This window comes from Spea bombifrons, chromosome 7, assembly GCF_027358695.1.
Source record: "Spea bombifrons isolate aSpeBom1 chromosome 7, aSpeBom1.2.pri, whole genome shotgun sequence".
In the NCBI taxonomy this organism is placed as follows: domain Eukaryota; kingdom Metazoa; phylum Chordata; class Amphibia; order Anura; family Pelobatidae; genus Spea; species Spea bombifrons.
Window position 1 is genome coordinate 46,077,242 of NC_071093.1, and position 25,084 is coordinate 46,102,325.

Sequence of the window (25,084 nt, forward strand, 5' to 3'; positions counted from 1 at the left end):
TGTGTGGGGGGGTGGGAGGGTTGCTTTGGCCTGTTCAGGCATTTGTAAAGTGCTGCTTCAAGCAGCCAATCAGTGACAAGAACAGTCAGACCATATTAAAGTACTTAGCATGTTTCTATAGTAAGGGTGCCTGTGACATTAAACTGTCCCTCTAAATAAATACTAGTAACCTAGTAACCTACCTTCCTTCTACCAAATAAAATTACATTTAACACATTTAAAAAAAGCTTTATTGTACAAAATACTTATAAAACATATAAAGTTGAAAAAACAAAAATACATTCATTAAAAAAAACATAAAAAACTGATTTTGGGGAGAAAAGATTTCGGTTAAAAAAACCCCTTAGAGATGACTGCTGGCCTGAACACACTTTCCCATCAGAATTAAAAGATTTTTTCTCTCCCCTGTAGTGTTAGACAGGGTTAAGGAATTATTTCCCGCGGGGCATTTAGGGGTAATAGGAGCGGGCAATTAGAATGTTATATCTCGCTGGGGGGGCAGGTAAGAACCATTAAGATTAGAACAGGGAGGCAAATTGTAACTCAGCACCAGCGTCAGCCACCACGGCAGACGTCACCGGGGAACGAGAGGCACCGGGGCAATAACTGGAGAACGGGAAGCTTCACGCGGTGCGACGGCAGAGGGTCCCCAAGTCCAGTCCCGGAGAAGCGCCGGGGGGGCCCCTGAGCACCTGGACCCGTCAGCGCAGTTTGATTTCGCAGCAGAAGCAGTTGATGAGGTTGCAGTCAGGGGGTTGGCAGGTGCAGGCGACGTCACACAGCGGGCACCGGGACAGACCACGGCAGTCTCCGCAGCCCTGCGGGGCAGGAGAGGATCAGTCAGCAGGGCAAACACATCGAATGGGAGCAGTATCCAGATCAATACCCTTATCCCTTGTGTAAAATACCCCAGTGTGTGTCACGCGCCCCTGTAAAGTACCCCAGTGTGTGTCACGCGCTCCTGTAAAGTACCCCAGTGTGTGTCACGCGCCCCTGTAAAGTACCCCAGTGTGTGTCACGCGCTCCTGTAAAGTACCCCAGTGTGTGTCACGCGCTCCTGTAAAGTACCCCAGTGTGTGTCACGCGCCCCTGTAAAGTACCCCAGTGTGTGTCACGCGCCCCTGTAAAGTACCCCAGTGTGTGTCACGCGCCCCTGTACAGCACCCCGGGGTGTCATACTCTCTCGTACAGCGCTCTGTGATTACAGGGGTCACTCACCGGCTTGGTGGGGCAGCAGCTGTCCATACACTGTGTGGCGGAGGGGACCCTGCAGTCACATGACTGGGCGCAGCTCACACACGTGTCGCACACCCCCAACTCACCCACCTTCTGCCAACCCAAGCATGACGGGCAGCACCCGCGGGCCTGCGGGGAAAGCAAAGATTTAGGCGACGGGGACAGCAAGAGCGGGCGAGGGCAAGAAGTCAATCACCCACCTGCAAGCACTGGTGAAGGAGCACGAGAAACAGCAGCACAATGAGATACAGCGAGACCGCCAGGAATATCACCCCCGGCAGAGGGATAGACAGCTCGGAAATGGCCGCTGCAGGGGTCGAGACTACCGGCAACGTGAGAGCCTGCAAACAGAACGAGAGAACCGAGTGAGAACACGAGAGACGCGAAGAGGAGAACACGAGAGACGCGAAGAGGAGAACACGAGAGACGCGAAGAGGAGAACACGAGAGACGCGAAGAGGAGAACACGAGAGACGCGAAGAGGAGAACACGAGAGACGCGAAGAGGAGAACACGAGAGACGCGAAGAGGAGAACACGAGAGACGCGAAGAGGAGAACACGAGAGACGCGAAGAGGAGAACACGAGAGACGCGAAGAGGAGAACACGAGAGACGCGAAGAGGAGAACACGAGAGACGCGAAGAGGAGAACACGAGAGACGCGAAGAGGAGAACACGAGAGACGCGAAGAGGAGAACACGAGAGACGCGAAGAGGAGAACACGAGAGACGCGAAGAGGAGAACACGAGAGATGCGAAGAGGAGAACACGAGAGACGCGAAGAGGAGAACACGAGAGACGCAGGGAAACAATGGCAGAGACAGCCGGATACTATCACGAGACATCACTCAGAAGGGAGCGATTGTTGGTAAGATTCTCGGGGAGGAGAGGGCTGCGACGCTCTGGGTAACACTCACCGCCATGAGCCTGCGGGGGGCACGGACCCTGTGAGGAGGAACACAAACCGTCAGAAATTCACAGCAACAGGAGGACCCCAGGTTACCCCAAACCACATGTACCCCCCTAAACTGCCCCCCCCCGCATCTGGGCATCCTTACTCTACCCTACCACTAATACCACTGCATGCTCACACATACCCCAATACCCCTTCACTGATACCCCAACCCCAATATCACTGCAAACCCACCCTACCCTAAAACCCCACCAGCAATAACACAGATGCCCAACCTATTCTAATACCCCATCACTTACCTCACTGCATGCCCACCCTACCCTAATACCACCTCCACTGATACCCCATCATTCACACGCTACTCTAATACCCCTTCAGGGCCATCACCAGCGAACGCACACCGTACCCTAATACCCCTCACTACCGCAGCGTTGATACCCCAACAGCGCGGCTTCTGCCTCCTTAAAGTTCCATGGGTTTCTCGCGAGCTTTCCGAACGCGTCCCTCGGTTTCCATGGGAACGGAACCAGCGCCTGGTCGGAGCTGGTGGGACGGAGGCCCTAAAGGACCAAACCACCGCACAGGGGAAACGCCTGGCTCAGTGGGGACAATTGCTGGGGGAATACCATGCTCTGGGGTGGTTGCTGGGGGTATACCATGCTCTGGGGTAGTTGCTGGGGGTATACCATGCTCTGGGGTAGTTGCTGGGGGTATACCATGCTCTGGGGTAGTTTCTGGGGGAATACCATGCTCTGGGGTAGTTTCTGGGGGAATACCATGCTCTGGGGTAGTTTCTGGAGGTATACCATCTTGTGGGGTAATTGCTGGGGGTATACCATGCTCTGAGGCAGTTGCTGGGGGTATACCATCCAATGGGGCAGTTGCTGGGGGTACACCATTCACCGGGGCAGTTGCTGGTGGCATAGCATTCACCGGGGCAGTTGCTGGGGACGTGGGGCAATGTCCCACCGGCTGTGGGGTTTGTAGGATGGGGGAATTTACCCGTTTGCCCCCTGCTTGGCTCCCAGAAGCCCCAGGCTGGCACCCGGCACCCTTTAGGGACAGCCTGGCAAGGGTTGCAGTTGAAGGGCGTCAGTGTCGGCCCCCGCGGCCCGGCGGGGCATCCCTGTGTGCGCCTCGGCATGTGTCAGACACGAGACATCGGCGAGAGAGGATCCCGAACCTGCGCAGCCCTCAGAGAATCGGCCCCCAGGAGTCCCGCAGCCGAGTGATCTGCCCACCGGAGGGCGCCCCAAACGCCCACCTTTATTAACACTTTCCTCACCAGCTGGCATCATTATTCAGTAGCAGCAGAAATGCCGGGTGTGAGGCTGTGCGGGGATGTAACCACCCCACGCAGGGCAGTTGTGATATGAATTTACCCCCACGGTAGGCATCTGCCCCCGGCGGCTTTGGCTAAAGCCGTACGCTGATTCCTCTTCTATGTTTTCCAGGCATTACCCACTTCCCGAATATTCCTGAATTCCTTTACCGTGTTGTTCCCAGCCACCTCCACTGGGTGGCACTACCAGGTATGCACTACCTTTTCTGCAAGGTAGAGCTTTAGACATTACTTAGGCATCTTTTCCATCACTGGCTGAGAGTCACGGGAGTTGGGATTGAATTCCTTGAGGAGAGGGGGTATTAGAGAGACAATAAGGTAATCTCCCGGTTTGACGTCTGTCTCTGTTTCGGAGCGACAGTCACGTTTTATACGGAACGGTTTAGGGGCGGATTTATTTGGGGTACATTTTAATTGGTTTAATTAGTGTCTGGGCTGTCGCCCCGCTGCCACCCGCCTGCCCCCCCATCCCGCTCCTAACAGCCCTCCTGCCCCCACGGCCCCCCGCGGCCCCGGCTCTGGTGCTCTGGCTTCCCACGCACTACAATCCCCACAATCCTCCTCCAGCCGCAGGGAGTTTTTCTCCGCCGGTCGTTTCCTCTCCAGTTTGCAAACCAAAGCGCTGCGCTGCGAAGCAGATTTGCATGAAAGCCGCCGCTCAGCAGCCGCCGTCCAGCCTTAACCCTGCGCTCGCCATTAACCCCTTCTGCGTCAGGCTGCGGGGGGGTTTATATGGAGATGATTCCCCCGTTCCCCGCGATGTAACGGAGGCCCCGGCAGGCAGCGTAATGTTTCGGCTGCGCAGGCGTTAAAGCTGCAGCTTCCATAGCAAGTATTAGGAGGCTCTGGTGCCCAAGAGCTGACGATCATAAGATGCACAAGTTACCCTGACACAGGATGAGGTGCGGGGGTCTCTTTGACACAGGATGAGGTGCGGGGGTCTCCCTGGCACGGGACGAGGTGTGGGGGTCTCTCTGACACGGGATGAGGTGCGGGGGTCTCCCTGACACGGGACGAGGTGCGGGGGTCTCTCTGACACGGGACGAGGTGCGGGGGTCTCTCTGACACGGGATGAGGTGCGGGGGTCTCCCTGACACGGGGCGAGGTGCGGGGGTCTCTCTGACACGGGATGAGGTGCGGGGGTCTCCCTGACACGGGACGAGGTGCGGGGGTCTCTCTGACACGGGATGAGGTGCGGAGGTCTCTCTGACACGGGACGAGGTGCGGGGGTCTCTCTGACACGGGACGAGGTGCGGGGGTCTCTGACACGAGTCGAGGTGCTGGGGTCTCTCAGACACGGGTAGAGGTGCGGGGGTCTCTCTGACACGGGACGAGGTGCGGGGGTCTCTCTGACATGGGACGAGGTGCTGGGGTCTCCCTGGCACAGGACGAGGTGCGGGGGTCTCTCTGACATGGGGTGGGGTGCGGGGGTCTCTCAGACACGGGACGAGGTGCGGGGGTCTCTCTGACACGGGACGAGGTGCGGGGGTCTCTCTGACACGGGACGAGGTGCGGGGGTCTCTCTGACATGGGGTGGGGTGCGGGGGTCTCTCTGACACGGGACGAGGTGCGGGGTCTCCCTGACACGGGACGAGGTGCGGGGTCTCCCTGACACGGGATGAGGTGCGGGGGTCTCTCTGACATGGGGTGGGGTGCGGGGGTCTCTCAGACACGGGACGAGGTACGGGGGTCTCCCTGACATGGGGTGGGGGTCTCCCTCACAGCCATTCCGCGTGGATGGGACGCTCCAGTCCGGGATCCGCCGCTGCATTAGTCTGCCCATCGATCAGCGGGTTATTTGCTGCGTTATTTCGTTGCACAGATCAATCCGCGCATGGCTGCGCCTGCCAGAATCTGATGCCTGCTGGATGCTGACCTTGTGGTATCCCCTCCGTATTTAATGCCCCCGCACCCGGGGGGCTGGAGGACGGGGTGGCTGTATGGGGTATATCTGTGATGTAGAGATGAACCCCGATTAACCGTTGCTAGTGGGGCCCCCGGACCCTCAGACAGTCAGCATGTCTCTTAACCCTTTGTGCGCTGGCAGAGAGAGGTTAACCCGTCCCCTGCTGATTTCTGGAGTGGATGATTGGGACCGTCACCAATACCCTGCCAGGGAGGGGCAAAGAAGGACAGTGACGCTCTTATACAGAGAGAGAGAACAGAGCCGCGTGACGCTCTTATACAGAGAGAGAGAACAGAGCCGCGTGACGCTCTTATACAGAGAGAGAGAACAGAGCCGCGTGACGCTCTTATACAGAGAGAGAGAACAGAGCCACGTGACGCTCTTATACAGAGAGAGAGAACAGAGCCACGTGACGCTCTTATACAGAGAGAGAGAACAGAGCCGCGTGACGCTTATACAGAGTTAGAGAGAGAACAGCAATGAGATGCTCTTATATAGAGAGAAAACAGAGTGATCAGACGCTCTCCTACAGAGAGAGAACAGAGTCGCAAGATGCTGTTATATAGAGAGTGAACATAGATGCGAGACGCTTTAATACAGAGAGAAAAAATAGAGCCATGAGACGCTCTTATAGAGAGATTGAGATCAGAGCCACAAGACGCTCTAATGCAGAGAGATGAGACGCTTATACAGAGAGAGATGAGAGCCATGATACGCTCTAATACAGAGAGAGAGAGAGATGAGAGCCGTGAGGCACTCTAATGCAGAGAGATGAGACACTTATACAGAGAGATGAGAGCCGTGAGACGCTCTAATACAGAGAGAGAGAGGAGAGCTGTGACACGCTCTAATACAGAGAGAGAGAGGAGAGCTGTGAGAGGCTCTAATACAGAGAGAGAGAGAGGAGAGCTGTGAGACGCTCTAATACAGAGAGATATGAGAGCTGTGAGACGCTCTAATACAGAGAGAGAGCAGAGCCATGATACGCTCTAATACAGAGAGAGAGGAGAGCCGCGAGACGCTCTAACGCAGAGACAGCCGTGTTGCAGAGCGCTCTCGTCGAGGAGATGTCCTCATAAAGAGGGATAACGGCAGAGACGTCTCCGGGCCGGATTAGCGCAGCCGGCAGTTTGTTCATCCTATCCCTTTAAATCCCTCCTCCCCGAGGCTGCCAGCCCTCCTCTCGCCTGTGTGTCTCGCTCCCTCTCTCTCTTACTGTCACAGATTCTCCGTCCTTTCTCTGCGTCCCTCCGCCGTCCCTCTCCCTCCCGTCCCCCGTGTGATGTGCGCCCGTCGGGGAGGCTGCCGGCTGCCGGATGCACCTTGCTCCCGCGAAGCATGTCTGCCCCTGCAGCATCACTGAGGCCGGTGTGACACTTGGGTACCACGCCGCATCCCCCCGTCCATCCGCCTCCCCCTCCAGCGCTCCATGACCCGCCTGCCCGTCTCTCCCTTCTCCCCATTGTCTCTTTGTGTATCATAAGACTGTCCGTCTGTCTCCTGTCCCACCTTCTGTCTGTCTTCATCATCTCCCCCACCCTTCATTTCTGTCTCCCCCCCCCGTTATCCTCTCTGTATCTGTGCCTCTCCATCTCTCTCTCTCCCCCTCCCTCCATCTCCTCTCTGTCTCCCTCCCCCTCTCTTTCTGCCACATCTATCCCTCTTGCCGCAATGGTACATGTTTTGGTGGCCGGCAGCCTTTTTTTCCCGGGTCTCTTTCTCCTTTCCAAGGCCGGACTGCGGAGGCTGCGGCTTTTCCGCGGGGAGGAATCCAATACCGTCATAGTGTCAGCCAGGTAAGCGCCGCACTCCCCCCCGTCTCCCAGCCCGCCGCAGGGGCCAAGGACAATGGCATGTGCCACCATGGAGGGCAGCAGGACAGAGGGGGGTGATATAGAGGGGGGCCGCGGGGGGGGTCGTCGGGAGACCCTGCGATGGACGTGACATTGTACAGAGGACACAGACGCATTGCTCTACAACACGGCAGCGCTGCGTGTGCCTGGCGTGTGGGGATCAGTGTATGTGCCCAGCATGTATGAATGTGATGTCATAAATCAGTGTATGCCGTGTAAGCGTGTCCCATGTCCGCGGATCATAGAAACATGGAACGCGCAGATCGGCCCCATCCGGCCCCCGTCTAGTCTGCCCGTCGTTGGTCTCGTCTTAGATTCAGGAGCCGTATGCCTATCCCATACGTGTTTAATACCCTCACTGTATTACCCTCTACCACCTCTGCTGGGAGGCTGTTCCACTTATCAGTACGTCTGCAACTCCGCACATCACTAAGCATGCACAGGAATGCAGGGATACATCCGTGTGTATGTTGACGTGTAGTGCCGCATGCCCCCTGTGAGTGTGCCATACATGATTCCGAGTGTACGACGGGTTCACACAAATCTTCCTTTTTTTCGGCATTTAAATGAGACGCTCCTTAGCAGATCAGTCACTTTATTCTTTTCCCATTACGTTTCATCACTGAAACTTTCAAGAAACTTTTCCCGTTTATGCGGCAACAGCCAATCAGTGCATGCTTTGGTTTCATTTGGCAATTAAGTGTTTCCAGCAGGACATCCTCCCAGCAGAGGTGGTAGAGGGTAACACAGTGAGGGTATTAAACATGCATGGGATAGACGTACGGCTCCTGAATCTAAGACGAGACCAGCGACTGGAGCAGTAGTTGGTTGTAGCCGTTGGGGGAAGTTAATGCCGGTTACACTCGCCGCTTCCTGTGCGTCTCACGGGGATTGTAGCTCGGAAAGTTCGCTTTATGGCTGCGCAGCCGGTTACAGAATTTGCTGATGAGACGAAACTTCCAATCATGCGGTCGGAACGCTGATGACGCGGCCAGAAAGCGAGCAAACATGCGTTTTCTATCAATATATCGGGTGTAATAGACCGTAGTGGCCTCAAAAGCTTGCAATCAAATGCAATTCACTCAGCCAGCAATGGTGCCATCTTTACCAAGCTTTTATATTAAGGGTAAATCCCATCATCCTTTACACCAACAGGGCAGAGACATTGAAGCGAGAGACCGGAATCTAACACTAGAGGGACAGAGGCTGAGATGGAATGGAAGGAAGTTTTACTTTACTGAGAGGGTGGTAGATAAGTGGAACAGCCTCCCAGCAGAGGTGGTAGAGGGTAATACAGTGAGGGTATTAAACATGCATGGGGTAGACATACGGCTCCTGAATCTAAGACGAGACCAACGACTGATTAAGGTTTGAGTTTGTGCATGGGGCCGGATGGGCCGGTCCGCCGGCAGAGCCTCCGTTCCCGTAGTGAATGGGATATAATAGTGTTACTGATACTCAGGTGGTACGTTTGGGAAATGTATGGATCCGGTGAGTGTCTCGCCGCGCTCCCCTGCTGTCTCTCCATCCCCCGCTCATCTCTCTCTCTGTCTCGCTCACAGATTGGTGTCTTCGATACAAGCTGTCTTGGCGTCTACGGCGGGTTACATCGTCGCTTCTTCCTGCAAGGATGTTATTGAGGGCAGGTGAGTGCGATCCGATGGCAGCGCTCCCCTGCGAGAGGCCACGAGACGGGCAGGAGAGCGCAGTCTGCCCCGAGAGTCAGGGAAACATAAGGAGCCATTAAACATTTATACAATCTGATGTACCCAGCGAGGGCCGGGGAGCTCGGGAGGGTGAGGAGGCCGGCGTGGTGCGCTGTGTACCCGTCTCCCGGGGCATCGGTGCAGAGCGTTGGGAGTGCCGCGGGACGCCATGGCATTCGAGTCTCAAAATGAGTTTGGATCCTGGATTTCTGTGAAAAAAACACAGAAATGAGAAAAATCGTTCCGCCTGTTACATGAAACCCACCATTAATGCTCCGCACGCCTTCCTGACCCACCATTAATGCTCCGCACACGTTCCTGACCCACCATTAATGCTCCGCACACGTTCCTGACCCACCATTAATGCTCCGCACGCGCTCCTGACCCACCATTAATGCTCCGCACACGTTCCTGACCCACCATTAATGCTCCGCACGCGTTCCTGACCCACCATTAATGCTCCGCACGCCTTCCTGACCCACCATTAATGCTCCGCACACGTTCCTGACCCACCATTAATGCTCCGCACGCGTTCCTGACCCACCATTAATGCTCCGCACGCGCTCCTGACCCACCATTAATGCTCCGCACGCGCTCCTGACCCACCATTAATGCTCCGCACACGTTCCTGGCGCACAGCGCTGAATATTTGGAAAGCGCCAGACCACAGAATAATCACCCAGTCCACAGGTGCAGAGGGGCAGATCTGGCCTCATTTCCCTGAAATGCAAACACGAGTGTATACACGCAGGTCCGAGCGGCTTCCCAGACGTGTTTGCATGTAGAATTTGCGTGTAGCTGGGGTCAGTGATACAGAATGACCAAGCTCACAGGCTAGATCTTACCCCGCCGTGGGGTGGGTGCTGTTACCCCCCCGTGGGGTGGGTGCTGTTACCCCTGGGGTGGGTGCGCAGGGTATTACATGTAACAGACGTGTGTCATTGTGGGTCAGGAGCTGAAGGTTACCCCGACCCCGTCTCTTAATCTGTGTTACTCAGGAGTATTAATACATTTAAGGAGGATTAACTACCCCAGCGCCCCCCCCCCTCCAGGGCAGATGGAGATTTAATCCGAATTAACAGTCTGACATCTGCCTAATTGGCAGGCCGACGCGGTGTCACCTCCACGCTAGCAGGGGGCACATCCAGGGGTGCGGGGGCTACCCTCAACGATAAGGGGGGCATTTATCTGAGCGCCTGTCCCCCAACATCACAATGTATTATGAAGGGTTAAAATAAACGAGTTCAGTGAATGAATGACGGCGTGCATATAACTGGTTAACTCTATGCATTCCAGAAAGGGGGTAAAATGCATTGGCGCAGGATGGGGGGAGAGGGGTAAACGGACTGGTGCTGTTTGGCTTTTGAAGGGTTAATGGCGAGACGCCCTAAATCATGCTTAACTCTTCCTCCGTCTATCTTTATCTCTCACCTTTTTCCTCCCCATCACCTTTTGCCCCCAGGCACTGGCTCGCTGCCACCTACACGCGGTTTGCGGTGCCGTATTTCGTGTACGACGTGTACGCCATGTATCTGTGTTACTGGCACAAGCACAAGGTGAAGGGCCACGTCTGCGGCTGGCAGCTCGTCGGGGGGTACCTGCGCAAGGAGTTCCTCATGGTCCTTCACCACGTCTTCATGGTGCTCGTCTGCTTCCCCGTGTCCGTGGTAAGTGGGGGCCCCCCCCAAAAAATGACAGCTTTAATGAGTCAAAGGGACAATCCCGTGTAAAGCCACCTATAGAAGTAAAGTCCGGCCCCCGAGGAGCCCGTTTATAGAATTCAGCTTCAAGGGGCACCATTTAAAATACCCTTTAACCCCGTTAAAGGGGGACATCGGCTCAGGGCGCGCCGCGGTTTCATTCCGTAGCCGTTTCCATGGACTATAGAGTAACGCGGCCGGGGCAATTATTGTTAAAGGTCCCTAGCGGGGCGCTGTCATGGCAGAGGAGGGGTTAATGGTGAGTTTTGGGGGTCCCGGTTATTAATGTCGTGTTCTTTGCAGCTCTGGCGGCAGGGGAAAGGGGACTTCTTTTTGGGGTGCATGCTGATGGCCGAGCTGAGCACCCCCTTCGTCTGCCTCGGAAAGATCCTCATTCAGGTGAGAATGTGCGAGCGCTGCGCAGGCGCGGGCTCCCCGCCCGTTGCTCAAGCTGCCCCTGTTACTATGGCGACCCTGGAGGCGGAACCCAGTGCGGGGCAGAAGTTTGGAGACTGGGGAGAAACTGATTTCTTGTTTTTTTTTTTTTTTTCCTCTCATCAACTCCTATCCCCAAAATCTACCCTTCTTACCCCAACCCCCCAATCTACCCCTCTCACCCTGTGTGGGGATTGTTCTTACCCCAACCCCCCCCAATCTACCCCTCTCACCCTGTGTGGGGATTGTTCTTATCCTACCCCCCCCATCTACCCCTCTCTTTGTGGATTTTGTCCTCATCCTAAATTGCCCCCCCACCTCAAATCTACCCCTCCTCCTCCATCATTGGCTCCCCTCTTTGTTGCCCCATCTGCCACCCCCAATCACAGTACAAGAAGCAGCACACCCTACTGCACCGAGTCAACGGGGTCCTGATGCTGGCGACGTTCTTCTGCTGCCGGCTCCTGCTCTTCCCCTACATGTACTGGGTGTACGGGCAGCGGGTCGGCCTTCCCCTGTACAGAGTACCCTTCAGCCTGTCTCCGGAGTACAACGTCGGGGCGGCCATTCTGATGGCGCCGCAAGTCTACTGGTTTTACCTGATCTGCCAAAGAGCTTACACTCTGTTCCGACAGTCGGTGCTGAGCCAGCGGCCCAAGAATGGACATCCGACCCTCGATAGCCCCTCAGCCAAAGACCAGGACTGTTCGCAGTGACTCTCCCCTTCTGCCCTCACCCTGCGACATACACTTACCCCATCTACCCCAAACCGAGACGGGGCTAAGGGGGCATTAAAGGGCCGTGAGTCACCCTGCGATGCTCTGCTTAGGAAGGGAAGGTGTTGGGGTGTCGCAGGGAGCCGCCGGGGGTTTTAATCCGGATATTCTGCCCGGAGAATACAGTGTTAATGATGCCCCCTGCAGTACCCACTGCGGCCACGAGGTGGCAGTCTTGGACTTCAGTGCAGAAATACCCCCGCAGTACAGAGGAACCCTGTCACTACTACCCTCCATACCTCCTGATATTCCCCGCCACCCCGGGGAGTCTGATGCCCCGGAACTTACCTGCCCTGACTCACAGTGACAGTTCCCGTGTTACTGCCCCATGGGGTACCCAGTACCCCGCAACACGCATGCAACGCAGGTCTTTTAATCTTTATGGGGCGTCCGCCCCACAAACACACAATCATCCCGGGGGTTAACATGTTAAACCCCACCTGAGCTATGCTTATTCCAAACTGCTGTGAAAGTGAGGGGTTAATGCCCTATGCTTCTCTGCCTTTATATGAGGGAGGGGGGGAGGGTTGGGGGCAACAGCATGCTAGGGGTAAATGAAAACTGCCCAGACATCTAACCTAGGGGAATAGCTGAATGAAGCGAAATAAACGCAGAGCTGCTCAGCAAAGGGTTAAGCATGGCCAGATCCTAGCCAATCAGCAGGCTGATAGCTTGTTACACCTCCGAGGAGCTGTGCACTATTTAACCCCTTCAGTTCTGTCTTTTTTTTAACACTCTTTAAGTGTCAGTTGATTCCCCCGGCGGGTCGAGGAGACGCCTCAAATACACCTTTTGGTTCTGGGGTTCTATTAACCATTTAGGTGCCAGTGGGGCGTGCAATATGTATATATTGTCAGCCATTTGGCATTAAAGGGTTAAGCGGGATCACGGTGGGACAGGGGCAGCCCCCCTCTTATTGCCCTTTATCGCATGGCTGGGCTTCTAGATGCTTGGGAAAAAACCTCCATACCAAGGACGGACAACATGGGTTAATGGCACAAGCCGAGCATGATGGGACTTGTAGTCCATGCCCTTGTCTGTGCCGCGGGGGAGGGGCAGCTTGCCACAGTAGCTGCGCATGAAAAAAAGTGGAGGGGCTTAGAAAAGATAAAACTCTGATAAAAATCAATATTTAAACTAAAAATATTTACTTAGAAAATAGAAATTCTCAGAAAAAAAACAATCATTAAATGGGGCTTTTTCTTTAAATATTTCCGGGTTTGAAACCGATATGCAGCCACGCCCCTTCAACCTGCAGAGCCACGCCTACTCATTTTAGGCCCCGCCCTGAAGTGATATATATATATTTTATTATGTATAAGTTGCTGCTATTCCAGAATTCAGGAAGGTTCTGGCGCTCCGCTCGTCCGTGTGTCTGTATACATATCTCTACGTGGACGTACGGACACGGACAGCTCTTTGTTTTTTTGCCCCACCTCCTGCCGCCGCCGAGCCCCTCCCCCCCGACAGACGGTTTTATTAAGTTATTTTTTCTTTGCGTTTTCCACGCTTTTTCTTTTTTTTTTTTAAGCGATGAATGTAAATAGTTGTCGGCGGGGCGGCGGATTAGTAAATGTCACGCGATTTCTAAAACTTGTACAAAGATATGAAAAAGATTAAACGCCATCCGGAAACTTCTCGCAGGAAAGCATTCTTTGCGCCAAAAGCATCACCGCGTTCCGAAAGAGGGGCGAGTCGGGGCAGGGGGGTAACACCAGGGAAAGTGGGGGGCAACAGACAGAGGGGGTTATTGGAAGATGGGGGGAAACTGCATTAAGAGGGCACGGATATGGACGGGGGCACGGATATGGACGGGGGCACTAAACATACCCCGGGGGTAAGATCGGATTTGTGCGCGGTGAGGAGTGATTGGCGGATGTTGCGGCTTTGGGTGAGGGAGGGAATGACCCGACTTTGGGGGAGAGGGGATGGGAGAAAGAGACAGAGGGGAGGAGAGGGGATGGGGGGGAGACGGAGGGGAGAGAGGGGAGAGAAGAGGAGATGGGAAGGCGAGACAGGGAGAGGAGAGAAAGGACGGGAGGGAATTTATTTCAAAGGAGGAGAAAAGTTACAACAAGAGACACGAATCTAACACCAGAGAGTCAGAGAATGAGATGGAATGGAAGGAAGTTTTACTTTACTGAGGGGGTAGTAGATAAGTGGAACAGCCTCCCAGCAGAAGTGGTAGAGGGTAATACAGTGAGGGGATTAAACATGCATGGGATAGACATACGGCTCCTGAATCTAAGACGAGACCAACGACTGATTAAGGTTTGAGTCTTTACAGACTAGACGGGGGCCGGATGGGGCCGATCTGCCGTCAGGTTCTGGGTTTCTATGACGATATCTGCAGAAGATCTAGTATTTAGAGGGATCCCAGGAGTAGTCTGCACCTGATCAGTATCACCAAACCCAACTTACGGCAGAGGAAACTGATATTTAATCACCGCAGCCCCCCCGCTAATGATTTGAGTTTCTCCCCAATAAAGCAGAAACACTCCAACCCCACTCCCCTCCTGGTTTTATATAAAAAATGCATTCTGGAGCAAACTTTTAAAAGCTTTATCGCCATGGCAGCCAATGAACTGTCACCACTAAATGGATAATGCCATGGTTGCTATGGTGATAAGGCCCTCAGTCCCGATCAGTAATGGAAACCGGCCCCCGGTGACACGTGGCGATAAATGAGACAACCAGAGAGAGAGAGAAGATTTATTGTGATTGTCACCCTGGTGTGAGACCCCCGCAGGCAGCACCGGGGTTGCGGCCCCCGACCCCCTATTGGGGGCAGGTAAAGTAAGGCACGGGGTATAAAACAGCATTTACAGCGAGTACAAATCAAATACCCAGAAAGTGCAAATATTGGAGTAACGTTACAGTGCGCGGGCCGCGGCCGGTCAGGTAGGAAGGGGTTAACGCGTCAGAGGACACCGCAGGGCAGGCTGCGGTGAGACACAGAAGGGGTTAAAAGGGCTGGGGGTACAAAGTGACGCACAGGAAGGATTTCTTTGACATTCGTGGGGTACGTCGCAGTCCCCGGAGACCCCGTTCCTGAGCGGCAGGAGAGCGGCAGCGAGTATCACTCAGACTCCTTCCCCGTTATAGGTTTGGAGGTGAGGCCGAGCAGCCCGTGCGCTGTACTGAAGAGGTTAATAGGAGACGCTCCATCCGTGATCAGCGTGGACTGGATTCCCAAACCCTGCAGCAGCTTCACCTGTAACCAGAGAGGAACACGGAGTCAGGAACCCGGAACACGGAGTCAGGAACCCGGAACCCGGAGTCGCCGCGGGGCATCACCAGATACCCCACAGCACAACCCCAGGCGCGGGAAGAGCCGGAGGGGCCTCCAGGAAGAGACCCCAGGACTTGGACTCACCTGCAGCTCAGGTCCAGCCAGCGCGATGTCCCTCAAGGTGGACGTCCCGATGGCTTCCGTCATCTCGCGGAACTTGCGGATCTCCAGCTCCGTCAGCTGCTGCGCCTTCTCCACCTCCAGCTTGTTCTTGTCCTGAGTGTAGCGAAGCTCTTCGCTCCTCGCCTGCCGCAGCCGCGCCAACTCGGCCTCCTGCGCGGGGAGAGAACGCGGCGGTCAACGTTACAAAATCCTAATACCCCCCCCATGACAGTCGCCAGATCGTTGCGTAACGCCGCAGGGCTCGCTCTCACCGTTTCAATGGCCAGGGCCTCGGCACGGAGCTTGGCTTGCAGGACGGCTCCCTCTCCCTCGATCTTGGCCGCCTCGGCCTTAGACTGCGCCTCGGCCTTCGCAGCTCCGGTGCTCTCCACCACGGTGCTGGGCAAAGGGTAAAAAGTAAAGGTCAGACCACGCAGGGCCACCGGGGCAAAATTCACGGAGAAGGCTTGGAAATCCAACGGCAGAGAAGGTTGAGGTTCCTCAGAAGGTCGGCGTCTACCTGAGAGCCTCCAACTCCAGCAGTTCCTTGCGAGCCTTCTCGGCCTCCGCCTGGTCTGTGATTCGCTGCCTCTCCAGACGGCCCTTAGCCTCCTGCTCCAATCGCTCGGCCTCGTGCCTGGGGGGAAGGAAAGTGTTAAAGACCGAAACGGACACCACTGGTGGTCCTGATCCAGATCAACCACCCCTCACCTGGCTGTGGCCTCCTGCGAGTTGGTGGTTATTTCAATGGCCAGCTGGACGCTCTTCTGCAGAGCATCGCGCGTTCTCTGATCCACGGGTTCCACCGACTGAATGTCCACGCTGGTTATAACCAGGTTATTCTGGGGGAACTTGAAGGAGCTTCGAATCTTCAAGGACTCGTCAAACCCGAAGACGGCCGAGCAGATGATCCGATTGGAGTTCTGCGCGAGAAACGTGGAGGTGAAATTCAAAACGGGCGGGGGAGGGGAGTCCCGGGGGCAGCGAGGAACCCGTCGGACGAGAACCTACAGAAATCTCTTCTCCTGCTCACCTTATGGAAGTCATCGAACTGCACCGATGCGACAGCGCCCCTGATCTTCGACGCGATCGCCTTGCACGCATCGCCCACGAAGTCCGGGACACTGAAGATCTTGGAAGCCTCGGCCGCGTTAGTCTTATCGACGATGTCAAAATGCCTGCGGGGCGGAAAAACATCTCTCGTCAACCTCCGTTTAAAGGTCAGCGTTACACTTTATCTCGGTAACTTTGCTTTTATGACATCATCGGTGACTTTTAGAGCTGAATCTGCAGAATCCAAAATCCGGAATGAACACAAGAGGTCGCTCTTTTTTTGCACCCAATCTTGCGAGGCTTCCCCATCCCCACCAGCCGGCCCCCGAAACGGCCAAAGCGGACGGTGAGAGTCTCACCAGTTGTAGGACAACTGAATCTGCAGCCGAGCGTGGTCTGCGGTCTCGATGTTGATGAGGTCCGTGCAGAAGTCCGGACCCAGGAGAAGGCAGATGGCTTTGATGACGTTAGAGCGTTTGGGGGTCCCTCCAGAAAGGCTCAGGACTGTGAACTGCTCGTCGGGGCCAAGGATCACCAACTCGGGGCCAAAGACCACCCTTAAGAGGACAAGAGATTAAAAAAATCACTGATGTTGGGGATGAAGAAGATGGAGGGAAAGTAGGAGAGAAAGGCAGGGATGGAGGGGTGGGGAGTGGGAGAGATGCTCACCGGGCCCTCTTCTCCCGATAGTCATAGACCTGCACGGCCGCATTGTGAGGGACGCGGTAGGTGACGGCCCGGGTCTTGTCCCTGGGCTCTGCTTCTGACATCTGCATCTGCCGCGCGGACCGGTCAGCTACCGGGTCCTTGCCGGAGGCCAGCAGGGTCTCCACGTTGGACGGAAGCTCCTTCTCCCACAGCTCCTCGTCCTGGGTGAGCATGTACGTGTGTCCCACCACGGCACGCACCTGGAGGAAGCGGAACAGACGTCACGAGACCGTAACACGCAGGGATCCGTGTCCGGTACTGCCGGTCCCACCCAGCGCAGGGGTCCGATCTGCCGAGCAAATTACCTTCCCGGTCTTGATGTCTCGCACGTATATCCCCTCGTTCTCATCCAGGGGTATAGACTCGCGTCTCACCACCACTTCCACCTCCACGGGGGGCACGTACTCGATGGGTCCGCGGATCATCCAGCGATCTCCGGGTTTGCGCTCCACCTCATTCCCGTCCTGGATGCGGAACAGATAGGGAGTGAGCGGGAAAGGAGCGGCCCAACCGATTGGGTGTTACTAGCGAAATCAGTAGCGAGTACCACGTACCTCATCCGTATCCTCCAGGACCTGCAGAGCCCGCAGAACCAGACCTTCTTCCTCGGAGAGTATGAACACGTCTTGGATCCCACACTCCAAACTCTCACCCGGCTGCAGGAAGAAGGACTTCTCCCCCTGTGGACGGTGGGGACAGACGCGTCAGAGACTGAGGGGCATCAAGCAGGTTCTACTTCTTCTACTCTACTGACCACCCCAGCCGGGACCCTGATCGTGCCCATTTTCTGACCCACGTGCCTCTGCGTCCTGCCCACAGATGTCCCCATTACCTTCACAACTTTCTTTTGGCCCAGCTGTGGCTTCCCATCAGGTCCCACGGGGTCCAGGATGACGCAGTACTGGCGGCTGTTCAACGTCGTGATGTCGACGACCCCCAGCACCTCCTCGTACACATTGGGGATGTAGGCTTCGGCGTCCTCCATGGTGACCAGCCACTCTTCCCCCGTGCGGCGAAGGTTCTGCTTCTCATCGCGGAACGTCTTGGTGGCTCGGATGTGAAGAGCTCTCTGGAGGAGAGGGTTGGTGGAACGTTGGTGGAATGTTGGGGTACCACGAGCATAGGACCCCCCGGGAGGTTTAATGGGCAGAGGAAGTCCTTACCTTGTCCGTCAGCACGAAGGCATCGACGATATCCACCACCTCCTCGAATACCCCGGGAAGGTAGGCGCCAACTTTCCTCACCAACCACTCCTCACCTGCCATGGAGACAACCGAGGTGAGCGGGGAGAGGTGGGAAGGACAGAAGGAAAGGTCAGGAATGGAGGCGAACGAGACAGCAAGTCAAGGGGGAGACAAAGAGGTGGCTCTTGGGGACTGACCGGTGACCCTGTCCCGGCCCTCGCGGTCCTGACACTCCTTGCGGGCGCGCAGTCGGATGGCCTGGTTATGCCGGATCACAGTCGCTTGTATAGTCTGAACCACTTCCACCTCCTTCCTGGGGATGTAGGTACCTGCGAAGACCACCACACGCATGAGCTCGTTCTCAGGAGCCACTCATCTGACGAGACAGCCCTTCAAAGTGGGCACTCATCCCTGGCCTCTAACCTCACTCACCTGGTCCTTCAAAAAGCCACTCGCCCCCGGCCTCTAACCTCACTCACCTGGGCCTTCAAAGTGGGCACTCGTCCCTGGCCTCTAACCTCACTCACCTGGGCCTTCAAACAGCCACTCGTCTCCAGCCTCTAACCTCACTCACCTGGGCCTTCAAACAGCCACTCGTCCCTGGCCTCTAACCTCACTCATCTGGGCCTTCAAAGTGGGCACTCATCCCCGGCCTCTAACCTCACTCACCTGGGCCTTCAAAGTGGGCACTCGTCCCTGGCCTCTAACCTCACTCACCTGGGCCTTCAAACAGCCACTCGTCCCCAGCCTCTAACCTCACTCACCTGGTCCTTCAAACAGCCACTCGTCCCCAGCCTCTAACCTCACTCACCTGGTCCTTCAAACAGCCACTCGTCCCCGGCCACAAACTTCTCGTCGTCGTCTTCCAGGTCCAGCAGAGCTTTCAGATGCAAAGCGGTGTTAGCGAGGACCACGGTGAGTGGAGTGATTCTCTGAGTGACAGATCACAGAGTCAGATGACAGACGTGAGTGTGAGCGAGGCACACATACTCAGGGGATTACGCAGTCACTCACCTGCTGCAGCTCCTCCCCGGGGTACAGAGGGAACGGGTCCTGCGTCAGTCGGATCTCCTGGTCGCCGTGACGCAGCTTCGCCTGCCCCACGTCATCGAACTGCACGCTGCGCCCTCCGTCCCGCAGCACCGGGTTCTGGATCACGCAGTAATGCCGCGGCGGCACCATGACCATGCGCTGGGGCTGGAAGAGAACCCTGCAGAGCATCGCACCCAATCAATACTGCGGAGGCCACACTAAACCAGCCAGTCTGCAGAGCGTCGCCCACAACCCGCGCCAGCAGAGCGTCGCCCCCGCTCACCTCTCATTGTCCTGCCGGATGTAGGTCTTGGGTCCGGTCTCCACGCGGGAGATGTTACTGTTCTGGTCCAGAACATGTATGTAGTGATAGGGGGGGATCCGGATGATCGATTCTTCACTCATCTTGAGGGGCTCAGGAAACTGGGGAGAAAAAACAGACGAGTATGGAGTATGAGGAATAAACACGGAGAGCTTGCGATCTACACTATGATGTCCGAGTAATCGGCGATGTCATGTGACCCCCACAGGAGACCAGATCACTCTGATGACTCACAGCCAGTCTCTTGAGCACGGGAATCCTGCCCCTGGGGCAGATCTAGAAGGAGCAGTCGGCAGGCGTCTGCGGTTTATATACCGGTCACGGTCCCCGGACACCCCTCCTCGCCCCGTGACTCACCCCAGTGAAACGTAACGCGATACAAAAACTGCCCCCCCGGGTAACTAGTAACGGAAGAGCCATGTCACGGGACGCGGGGTTACGGAGGGGCCCGAGGAGCCGTGTAACGTGTAACGTGTGCCGTGAGTCCCATTTCCTGGTGGTGGCCTCGCCCCGTGGCCCCAGAGACACCTGCCGGTGACCGCCGCTGCTCCCTCTCCTGTGCCCGGTGGGGCTCGGTGGCCGTGGTTATGATTATTTTTATGCTGCCCCTGCCCCACCGGAGACCCCCTTGGGGGGTGAGATTGGATATGAACGGTGTAACGGGGGAAACTCTCTGAAACGCTCCTCAGTGGGGCAGATAAATGGGAGGAAGGGGGGGCAATAAGGGTCTCGAGGGCATTAGAAGGGGAGCCGGGTATTACCTGCGGGCTGCTGTCACGGCTGCTCCGGGAGTCACAGGGCAAAGAGTGAGTGGAGACTAACACTAGTGGGAGTGGAGACTAACACTAGTGGGAGTGGAAACAACTCCCTGCGACCGGGAAGAGGAAGGCGTGGAGGGCAGGCCCACGATTAACCCAATCATCACCAGAGAGCAGGCAGAGAGTTAACCATAACCACAGGGCTGATGGAGAGGTCGTTAACCAATCAATAACCGGAGAGGAGGAGAGAGTTAACCCATCCATAGCCAAATTAACCCATTCATAACCAGAGGACAGGGCAAACATTAACCCATTCGTACTCAGAGGGCTGATTACCAGTTAACCTATTCATCACCAGAGGACAGAAAGAGAGCGTGTTAACCCATTTGTTGGCGTAGTGCCGGCTCTGGGTGTGTTGCCTGTCACTGTTGCCCCGCTGGGTCATTTCTCTCTAGCTGCGTTAATGCTTTTCGGTCTCTAATCCAGATCCGGCTCGACCGCATTCACGGCTTGTTTGGCTAAATGTCATCGTTAAGGCGTGTATCCGCCACCCAAAGGGAGAGGCCGCCGGCAATGAAAGAGGAGAGGCAGGGCAACAAACCATGTGCCCCGGGGGTGTAACTGCCACCTGTGTACAACATACTTATTACGCAAACAGGGCAAAAGGCGGCGTGGGCCAACACGGACTGGGGGGATTATAATGGAATCATTGATCTCGACTTAGATTCAGGAGCCGTACGTCTATTCCCCTCACTGTATTACCCTCTACCCCTTCTGCTGGGAGGCTGTTCCACTTATCTACCACCCTCTCAGTAAAGTAAAACTTCCTTCCATGCCCTCTCAGTCTCTGCCCCTCTAGTGTTAGATTCCGGTCCCTTCTGTACATTTTGCCCCCAAATCTCCCGTATTTCACAGTAACGTCCCGAGTATTATTAAAAGCGCCAGCAGATACCGTAGCGCTGGCACCGGAGAGAAGCGAAAACAAAAAAAAAAGAAAGGAACGATTAAGCGGCTTTTCCCCGAAAATCTCGCCTGTTTAAAACCAGCTGCCAAGACTGTGTCCAGCAAGAAAGGGGTTAATCGACCTGCGGTAGAGAGGAGGGCGGTAGGGCGATGGTCTGCGGGCTGCCAGCTTGGAGAGGGTTCCCCGGACAGCCGGGCGTCAGGCGGTACATGGTGAGAAGCTCTGCCAGCTGCTACGCGATGAATGAAGCGATGCGGGGAAACGCTCTGCGTCTGATAACTTTACCCCGGCGCTGCGCTCTGCCAGCCGACATGCAGCGAGCGGCGCGATAGTCTGCGATACGCTACACCTGCTGTCTCTGTAAATCCATTTCTTATGTTATATATTACTTGTTATGTCCTGTACCCATTGTACAGCGCTACGGAATTTGGTGGCGCTATATCAAACAATTAATGATAATAAAGCTCTGCAGGCGGATATGCAGCCAGCGGCGCGATGCTCTGCAACCTCCGGTGATCTCTTTAAAGCTGGAATGTGCTGAAAGCTGCGACGCTCTGCAGACTGACGGTTGCCAGGCGTGGTGCGTGTTTGCATGTTGCTTTGCGTGTCCCGCACCTGTCGTCTCTTTTGTGAGACGTTAACCATTTGAACCCTGAAAGATCAAAGCGTCCGCCCCGCGGCCGCAGAGACTCGTTACCGACATACATCATTCCACGCAAAAGCAGGCGGAAAAGATTTCATGCGAAAAATAATTACACCGCGATTCGGCATTTTCACGCGGAATACCCCCCTACCCACGGACACGCCCCACGCGCGCGCATGCACACAAACACGCCGCATGCGCACGGACCTCATTTTCATTATATTTCACCAGTTTGAGGTTTTTTTTTTTTTATCGTAAAGCGACGTTATTTCTTAGATCTTTTAATGAAAACAAAATATTCCAGGAATGAGCGCATGATCAGCCCCCCCCGGCACAGAGCCCCCCCCAGAGGGCAGCACCAAGAGGATGCGGCGGAAGCCGAGTGCGCGAGGGTCTTACAGCTCTACCCATCGTGTATGCGGGGGCCGGAAAGCCAGCGGGACCCCCGGTTCCAGGATCTGAGTGTAGAAAGCATCAAGATAGCCGCAGAGCGGACGGCAGATAAAAGGCCGGGGCGGCTCGAGGGGCCGAGTTCAATGTTCACCCTCCCAGCCGGAGGTTTCTGAGCCCCGGAGCGCGCCGCGCAGGCACAGGGGCTGCTAAATCCTTTGTAGAGTGTTCAGTGTTTAGCAGACGCGGCAAAGCCCAAAGTCATCGGCTCAGCGAGAGGCGAAAAGCTCCCCCAGAGACACTTCCCGAGACGCTCTGCGGAGACGCTTCACCGCTTCATCGTAACACAACAGCGTAACGCGGCCGCCGGCTCCTCGCTCAGTATTTCCGCTGCCGGGGGAAGATGGCGGACGAGCGTTTCGGGGTGGGCACGGAGTCGGGGTCCATGTCGAAGAGGTCTCGCCCGGTTTTCAGGATCTGCTCCTCGATCTTCTTGTGCCGCTTCATATCAGAAAGGACCTTGTCGAGTCGCGCCTCTCGCTTCTGGCTGCGGGACAAGCTTCCTAAAAGGAGGAGCACAGGGGGTTAAACGGGTCACGCACAGAGAAGCAGGTGCCGAGTATCTCAGGTGGCCCCCAGCGCAGCCCCCACGTACCTGGCGTCCTCCTGCGGTCAATCAAAGAGTTCCTCGGAGTCGAAGGTTCATCATCAAAGTCAAACTCTGTGGGAACGGCCGGCCTGGGGAGGAAAAACAATACACCCTGAGTTTGGGTCTGACGGGTGAAGACGGGCGGCTCGGGGGTCTCATCTCCACAAAATACTTCACCCCTCCCCCTCATTCCCATCTGCTTTCTACCACCAGGAGCGACTGGCCTTTAGTAGAAGCTGCAGCTCCCTGCCTCCTCAAACACATCAGCTGCACGGCAAATAGCCAGAGGGAGAAAGGGAGCAAAAGGCACGTGGGGGGATTGTGCAGATTTCCACACGCGTGTGCGAGGGGGCCACGTTAAAAATTATAGGGATCTCTCGGCTATCATCTGCATTAAAGGGCATGCGTTACAAACCTATTGGCCCCCGTCAGCCCCGTCTACTGCTGTAACGACTCAAACCTTAATCAGTCGTTGGTCTCGTCTTAGATTCAGGAGCCGTATGTCTATCCCATGCATGTTTAATCCCCTCACTGTATTACCCTCTACCACCTCTGCTGGGAGGCTGTTCCACTCATCCACCACCAGTGAAGTGACGGGCTCGTACTCACGTCTCCTCCTGCTCCTCTTCTTCCTCCGGCTCCTGATCGGATTCCTCATCCAGCGGATCTGGTTCTGGAGTCGGTGGCCGCCGAAGCAGTAAGTCCACCTGCAGAGGCAGAGTCCCCTCGCCGGCTATGAGCTCATACAGTCTCTTGATCTCCTCCGCAGGGGGGGTCCATCCCTCGGTGTCCTCCAGCTCGTCGTCGCTGCACGGGACGCACCAGTCCTCGTCCTCCTCGTCTTCCTCTTGCTGCTGCTGCTCTTCCTCCGCTGCCTCGTCCTCCTCTGCTTTCTGAGGGTCTGCGGAGTCCTCCTCTTCCTCCTCGGCTTCACCGTCGCCCTCCTTTACTGCCAGCGACTCCATGCCAGCCGTAACCTTCTCCTCCCCGTCCTCCGACGCTTCCTGCATCTGGATAGGGAACACACAGGGGGTAGAAGGGGTTATCTGCCTGGCACACGGGGCATTATCCGCGTCACCCGTATAATAATGTGTGCATCTCTTTTGTGGCTGTTGATAAAGTTGGGTCACTTTGTAGCCTGGCAGGGCAGCCATATGCAAGGACTGGATTTAAAGGAAATCTCCGTATTGTGAGACAAACGGACATCGCCAAGACCTTGTAACATAACAGGGGAGATCTCTAACGGTAGCGAGTATCACCTGGGCTTATTACATGTCATCTGACACACTTCAGTGCACGTCACATAAAAATGGGAGTGCACTATCCAATCAAGTAATGATGTCATCACATCATAGCAACACACCCCACCAACACTACAAATTATGTCATAGCAACATACCCACTCTAGTGATGATGTCATAGCACCGTATCAACAAGCTTAGCAATGATTCCATAACGATCTTCTCATGATATTATCGCACCACATAACTCTGCATTATCTTAACTCTAGTAACCATAGTAACCTGTCCGGTCTAATAAAGATGTCATAGCGTACCCCGCCAACTATTAGGTCACGTTTCCGTGGGTCCCCGTCGCCAGCCGTTCCCCTTGCGGACTCACTTTTGTTTCTGGTGCCTCCCGGTTGCAGTCCAGAGCGGGTTTTACCGAGTGCGTAGAGACACTCTAAGCCGCCATGTCCCTGGGTCTGGTGACGTCAGTTCCTGTCTCGCTGAGACCCTGGCTGTCAGGACGTTGGCTCCGTTAGTATGGACGGTTACCGGGCTCTTAGCGTCCCCGGCGGACCACAAATTAGTAAGCAGCCGCAATTTTTCCGGTCGCTTTCCGGCCCCGTTTTAGAAACCGGGCGGAAATATCCGACAGCCATCTTGGTTTTGGGCAGAGCTTGGACCGTTATACGGCGTGAGATGTATTGGTGATGGGGGGGAAGTAGGGAGCTAACCTGCCCCACACCGGCTTTAGTAACGGTTGAGCGTGTGAGATGTCCCGGCCTTCCTGTTAAACTCGGAAAGAGAAACAGTCGCTTTTCGAACTTCCAAACAGCGGCGGGAACGGATAGTTGCCCGAGTCCAACATGGCTCCCTTCTGCCGGGACGTCCGTATCAC

The 25,084-nt window shown here is 55.6% G+C and overlaps 4 protein-coding genes across 4 annotated transcripts; 1 reads left to right on the forward strand and 3 right to left on the reverse strand.

Annotated features, from left to right (window-relative positions):
* Positions 1-250: 250 nt before the first annotated feature.
* On the reverse strand, positions 251-2,617 carry LOC128501210 (uncharacterized). Its single transcript, XM_053470612.1, has 5 exons — positions 2,552-2,617; positions 2,150-2,177; positions 1,437-1,577; positions 1,219-1,365; positions 251-818 (listed from the first exon to the last, which is right to left on the reverse strand). The coding sequence occupies exons 2-5, from the start codon at positions 2,153-2,155 to the stop codon at positions 702-704; spliced, it is 411 nt and encodes a 136-aa protein (XP_053326587.1). The 5' UTR covers positions 2,156-2,177; positions 2,552-2,617; the 3' UTR covers positions 251-701.
* Positions 2,618-6,541: 3,924 nt separating this feature from the next.
* TLCD3B (TLC domain containing 3B) lies at positions 6,542-12,388 on the forward strand. The gene is made up of 5 exons (XM_053470588.1): positions 6,542-7,189; positions 8,809-8,892; positions 10,415-10,619; positions 10,956-11,051; positions 11,477-12,388. Exons 1-5 carry the CDS (start codon positions 7,065-7,067, stop codon positions 11,801-11,803), a joined length of 837 nt encoding a protein of 278 aa, XP_053326563.1. The 5' UTR covers positions 6,542-7,064; the 3' UTR covers positions 11,804-12,388.
* Positions 12,389-14,559: 2,171 nt separating this feature from the next.
* MVP (major vault protein) lies at positions 14,560-19,682 on the reverse strand. The gene is made up of 16 exons (XM_053470513.1): positions 19,518-19,682; positions 19,217-19,412; positions 19,014-19,134; positions 18,400-18,531; positions 18,182-18,276; positions 17,851-18,087; positions 17,573-17,698; positions 17,324-17,482; positions 16,980-17,218; positions 16,670-16,867; positions 16,291-16,435; positions 15,969-16,180; positions 15,778-15,894; positions 15,530-15,656; positions 15,240-15,428; positions 14,560-15,077 (listed from the first exon to the last, which is right to left on the reverse strand). Exons 1-16 carry the CDS (start codon positions 19,637-19,639, stop codon positions 14,943-14,945), a joined length of 2,550 nt encoding a protein of 849 aa, XP_053326488.1. The 5' UTR covers positions 19,640-19,682; the 3' UTR covers positions 14,560-14,942.
* A 2,314-nt stretch (positions 19,683-21,996) lies between these two features.
* PAGR1 (PAXIP1 associated glutamate rich protein 1) lies at positions 21,997-23,986 on the reverse strand. The gene is made up of 3 exons (XM_053470595.1): positions 23,570-23,986; positions 22,967-23,049; positions 21,997-22,874 (listed from the first exon to the last, which is right to left on the reverse strand). Exons 1-3 carry the CDS (start codon positions 23,968-23,970, stop codon positions 22,690-22,692), a joined length of 669 nt encoding a protein of 222 aa, XP_053326570.1. The 5' UTR covers positions 23,971-23,986; the 3' UTR covers positions 21,997-22,689.
* Positions 23,987-25,084: the final 1,098 nt, after the last annotated feature.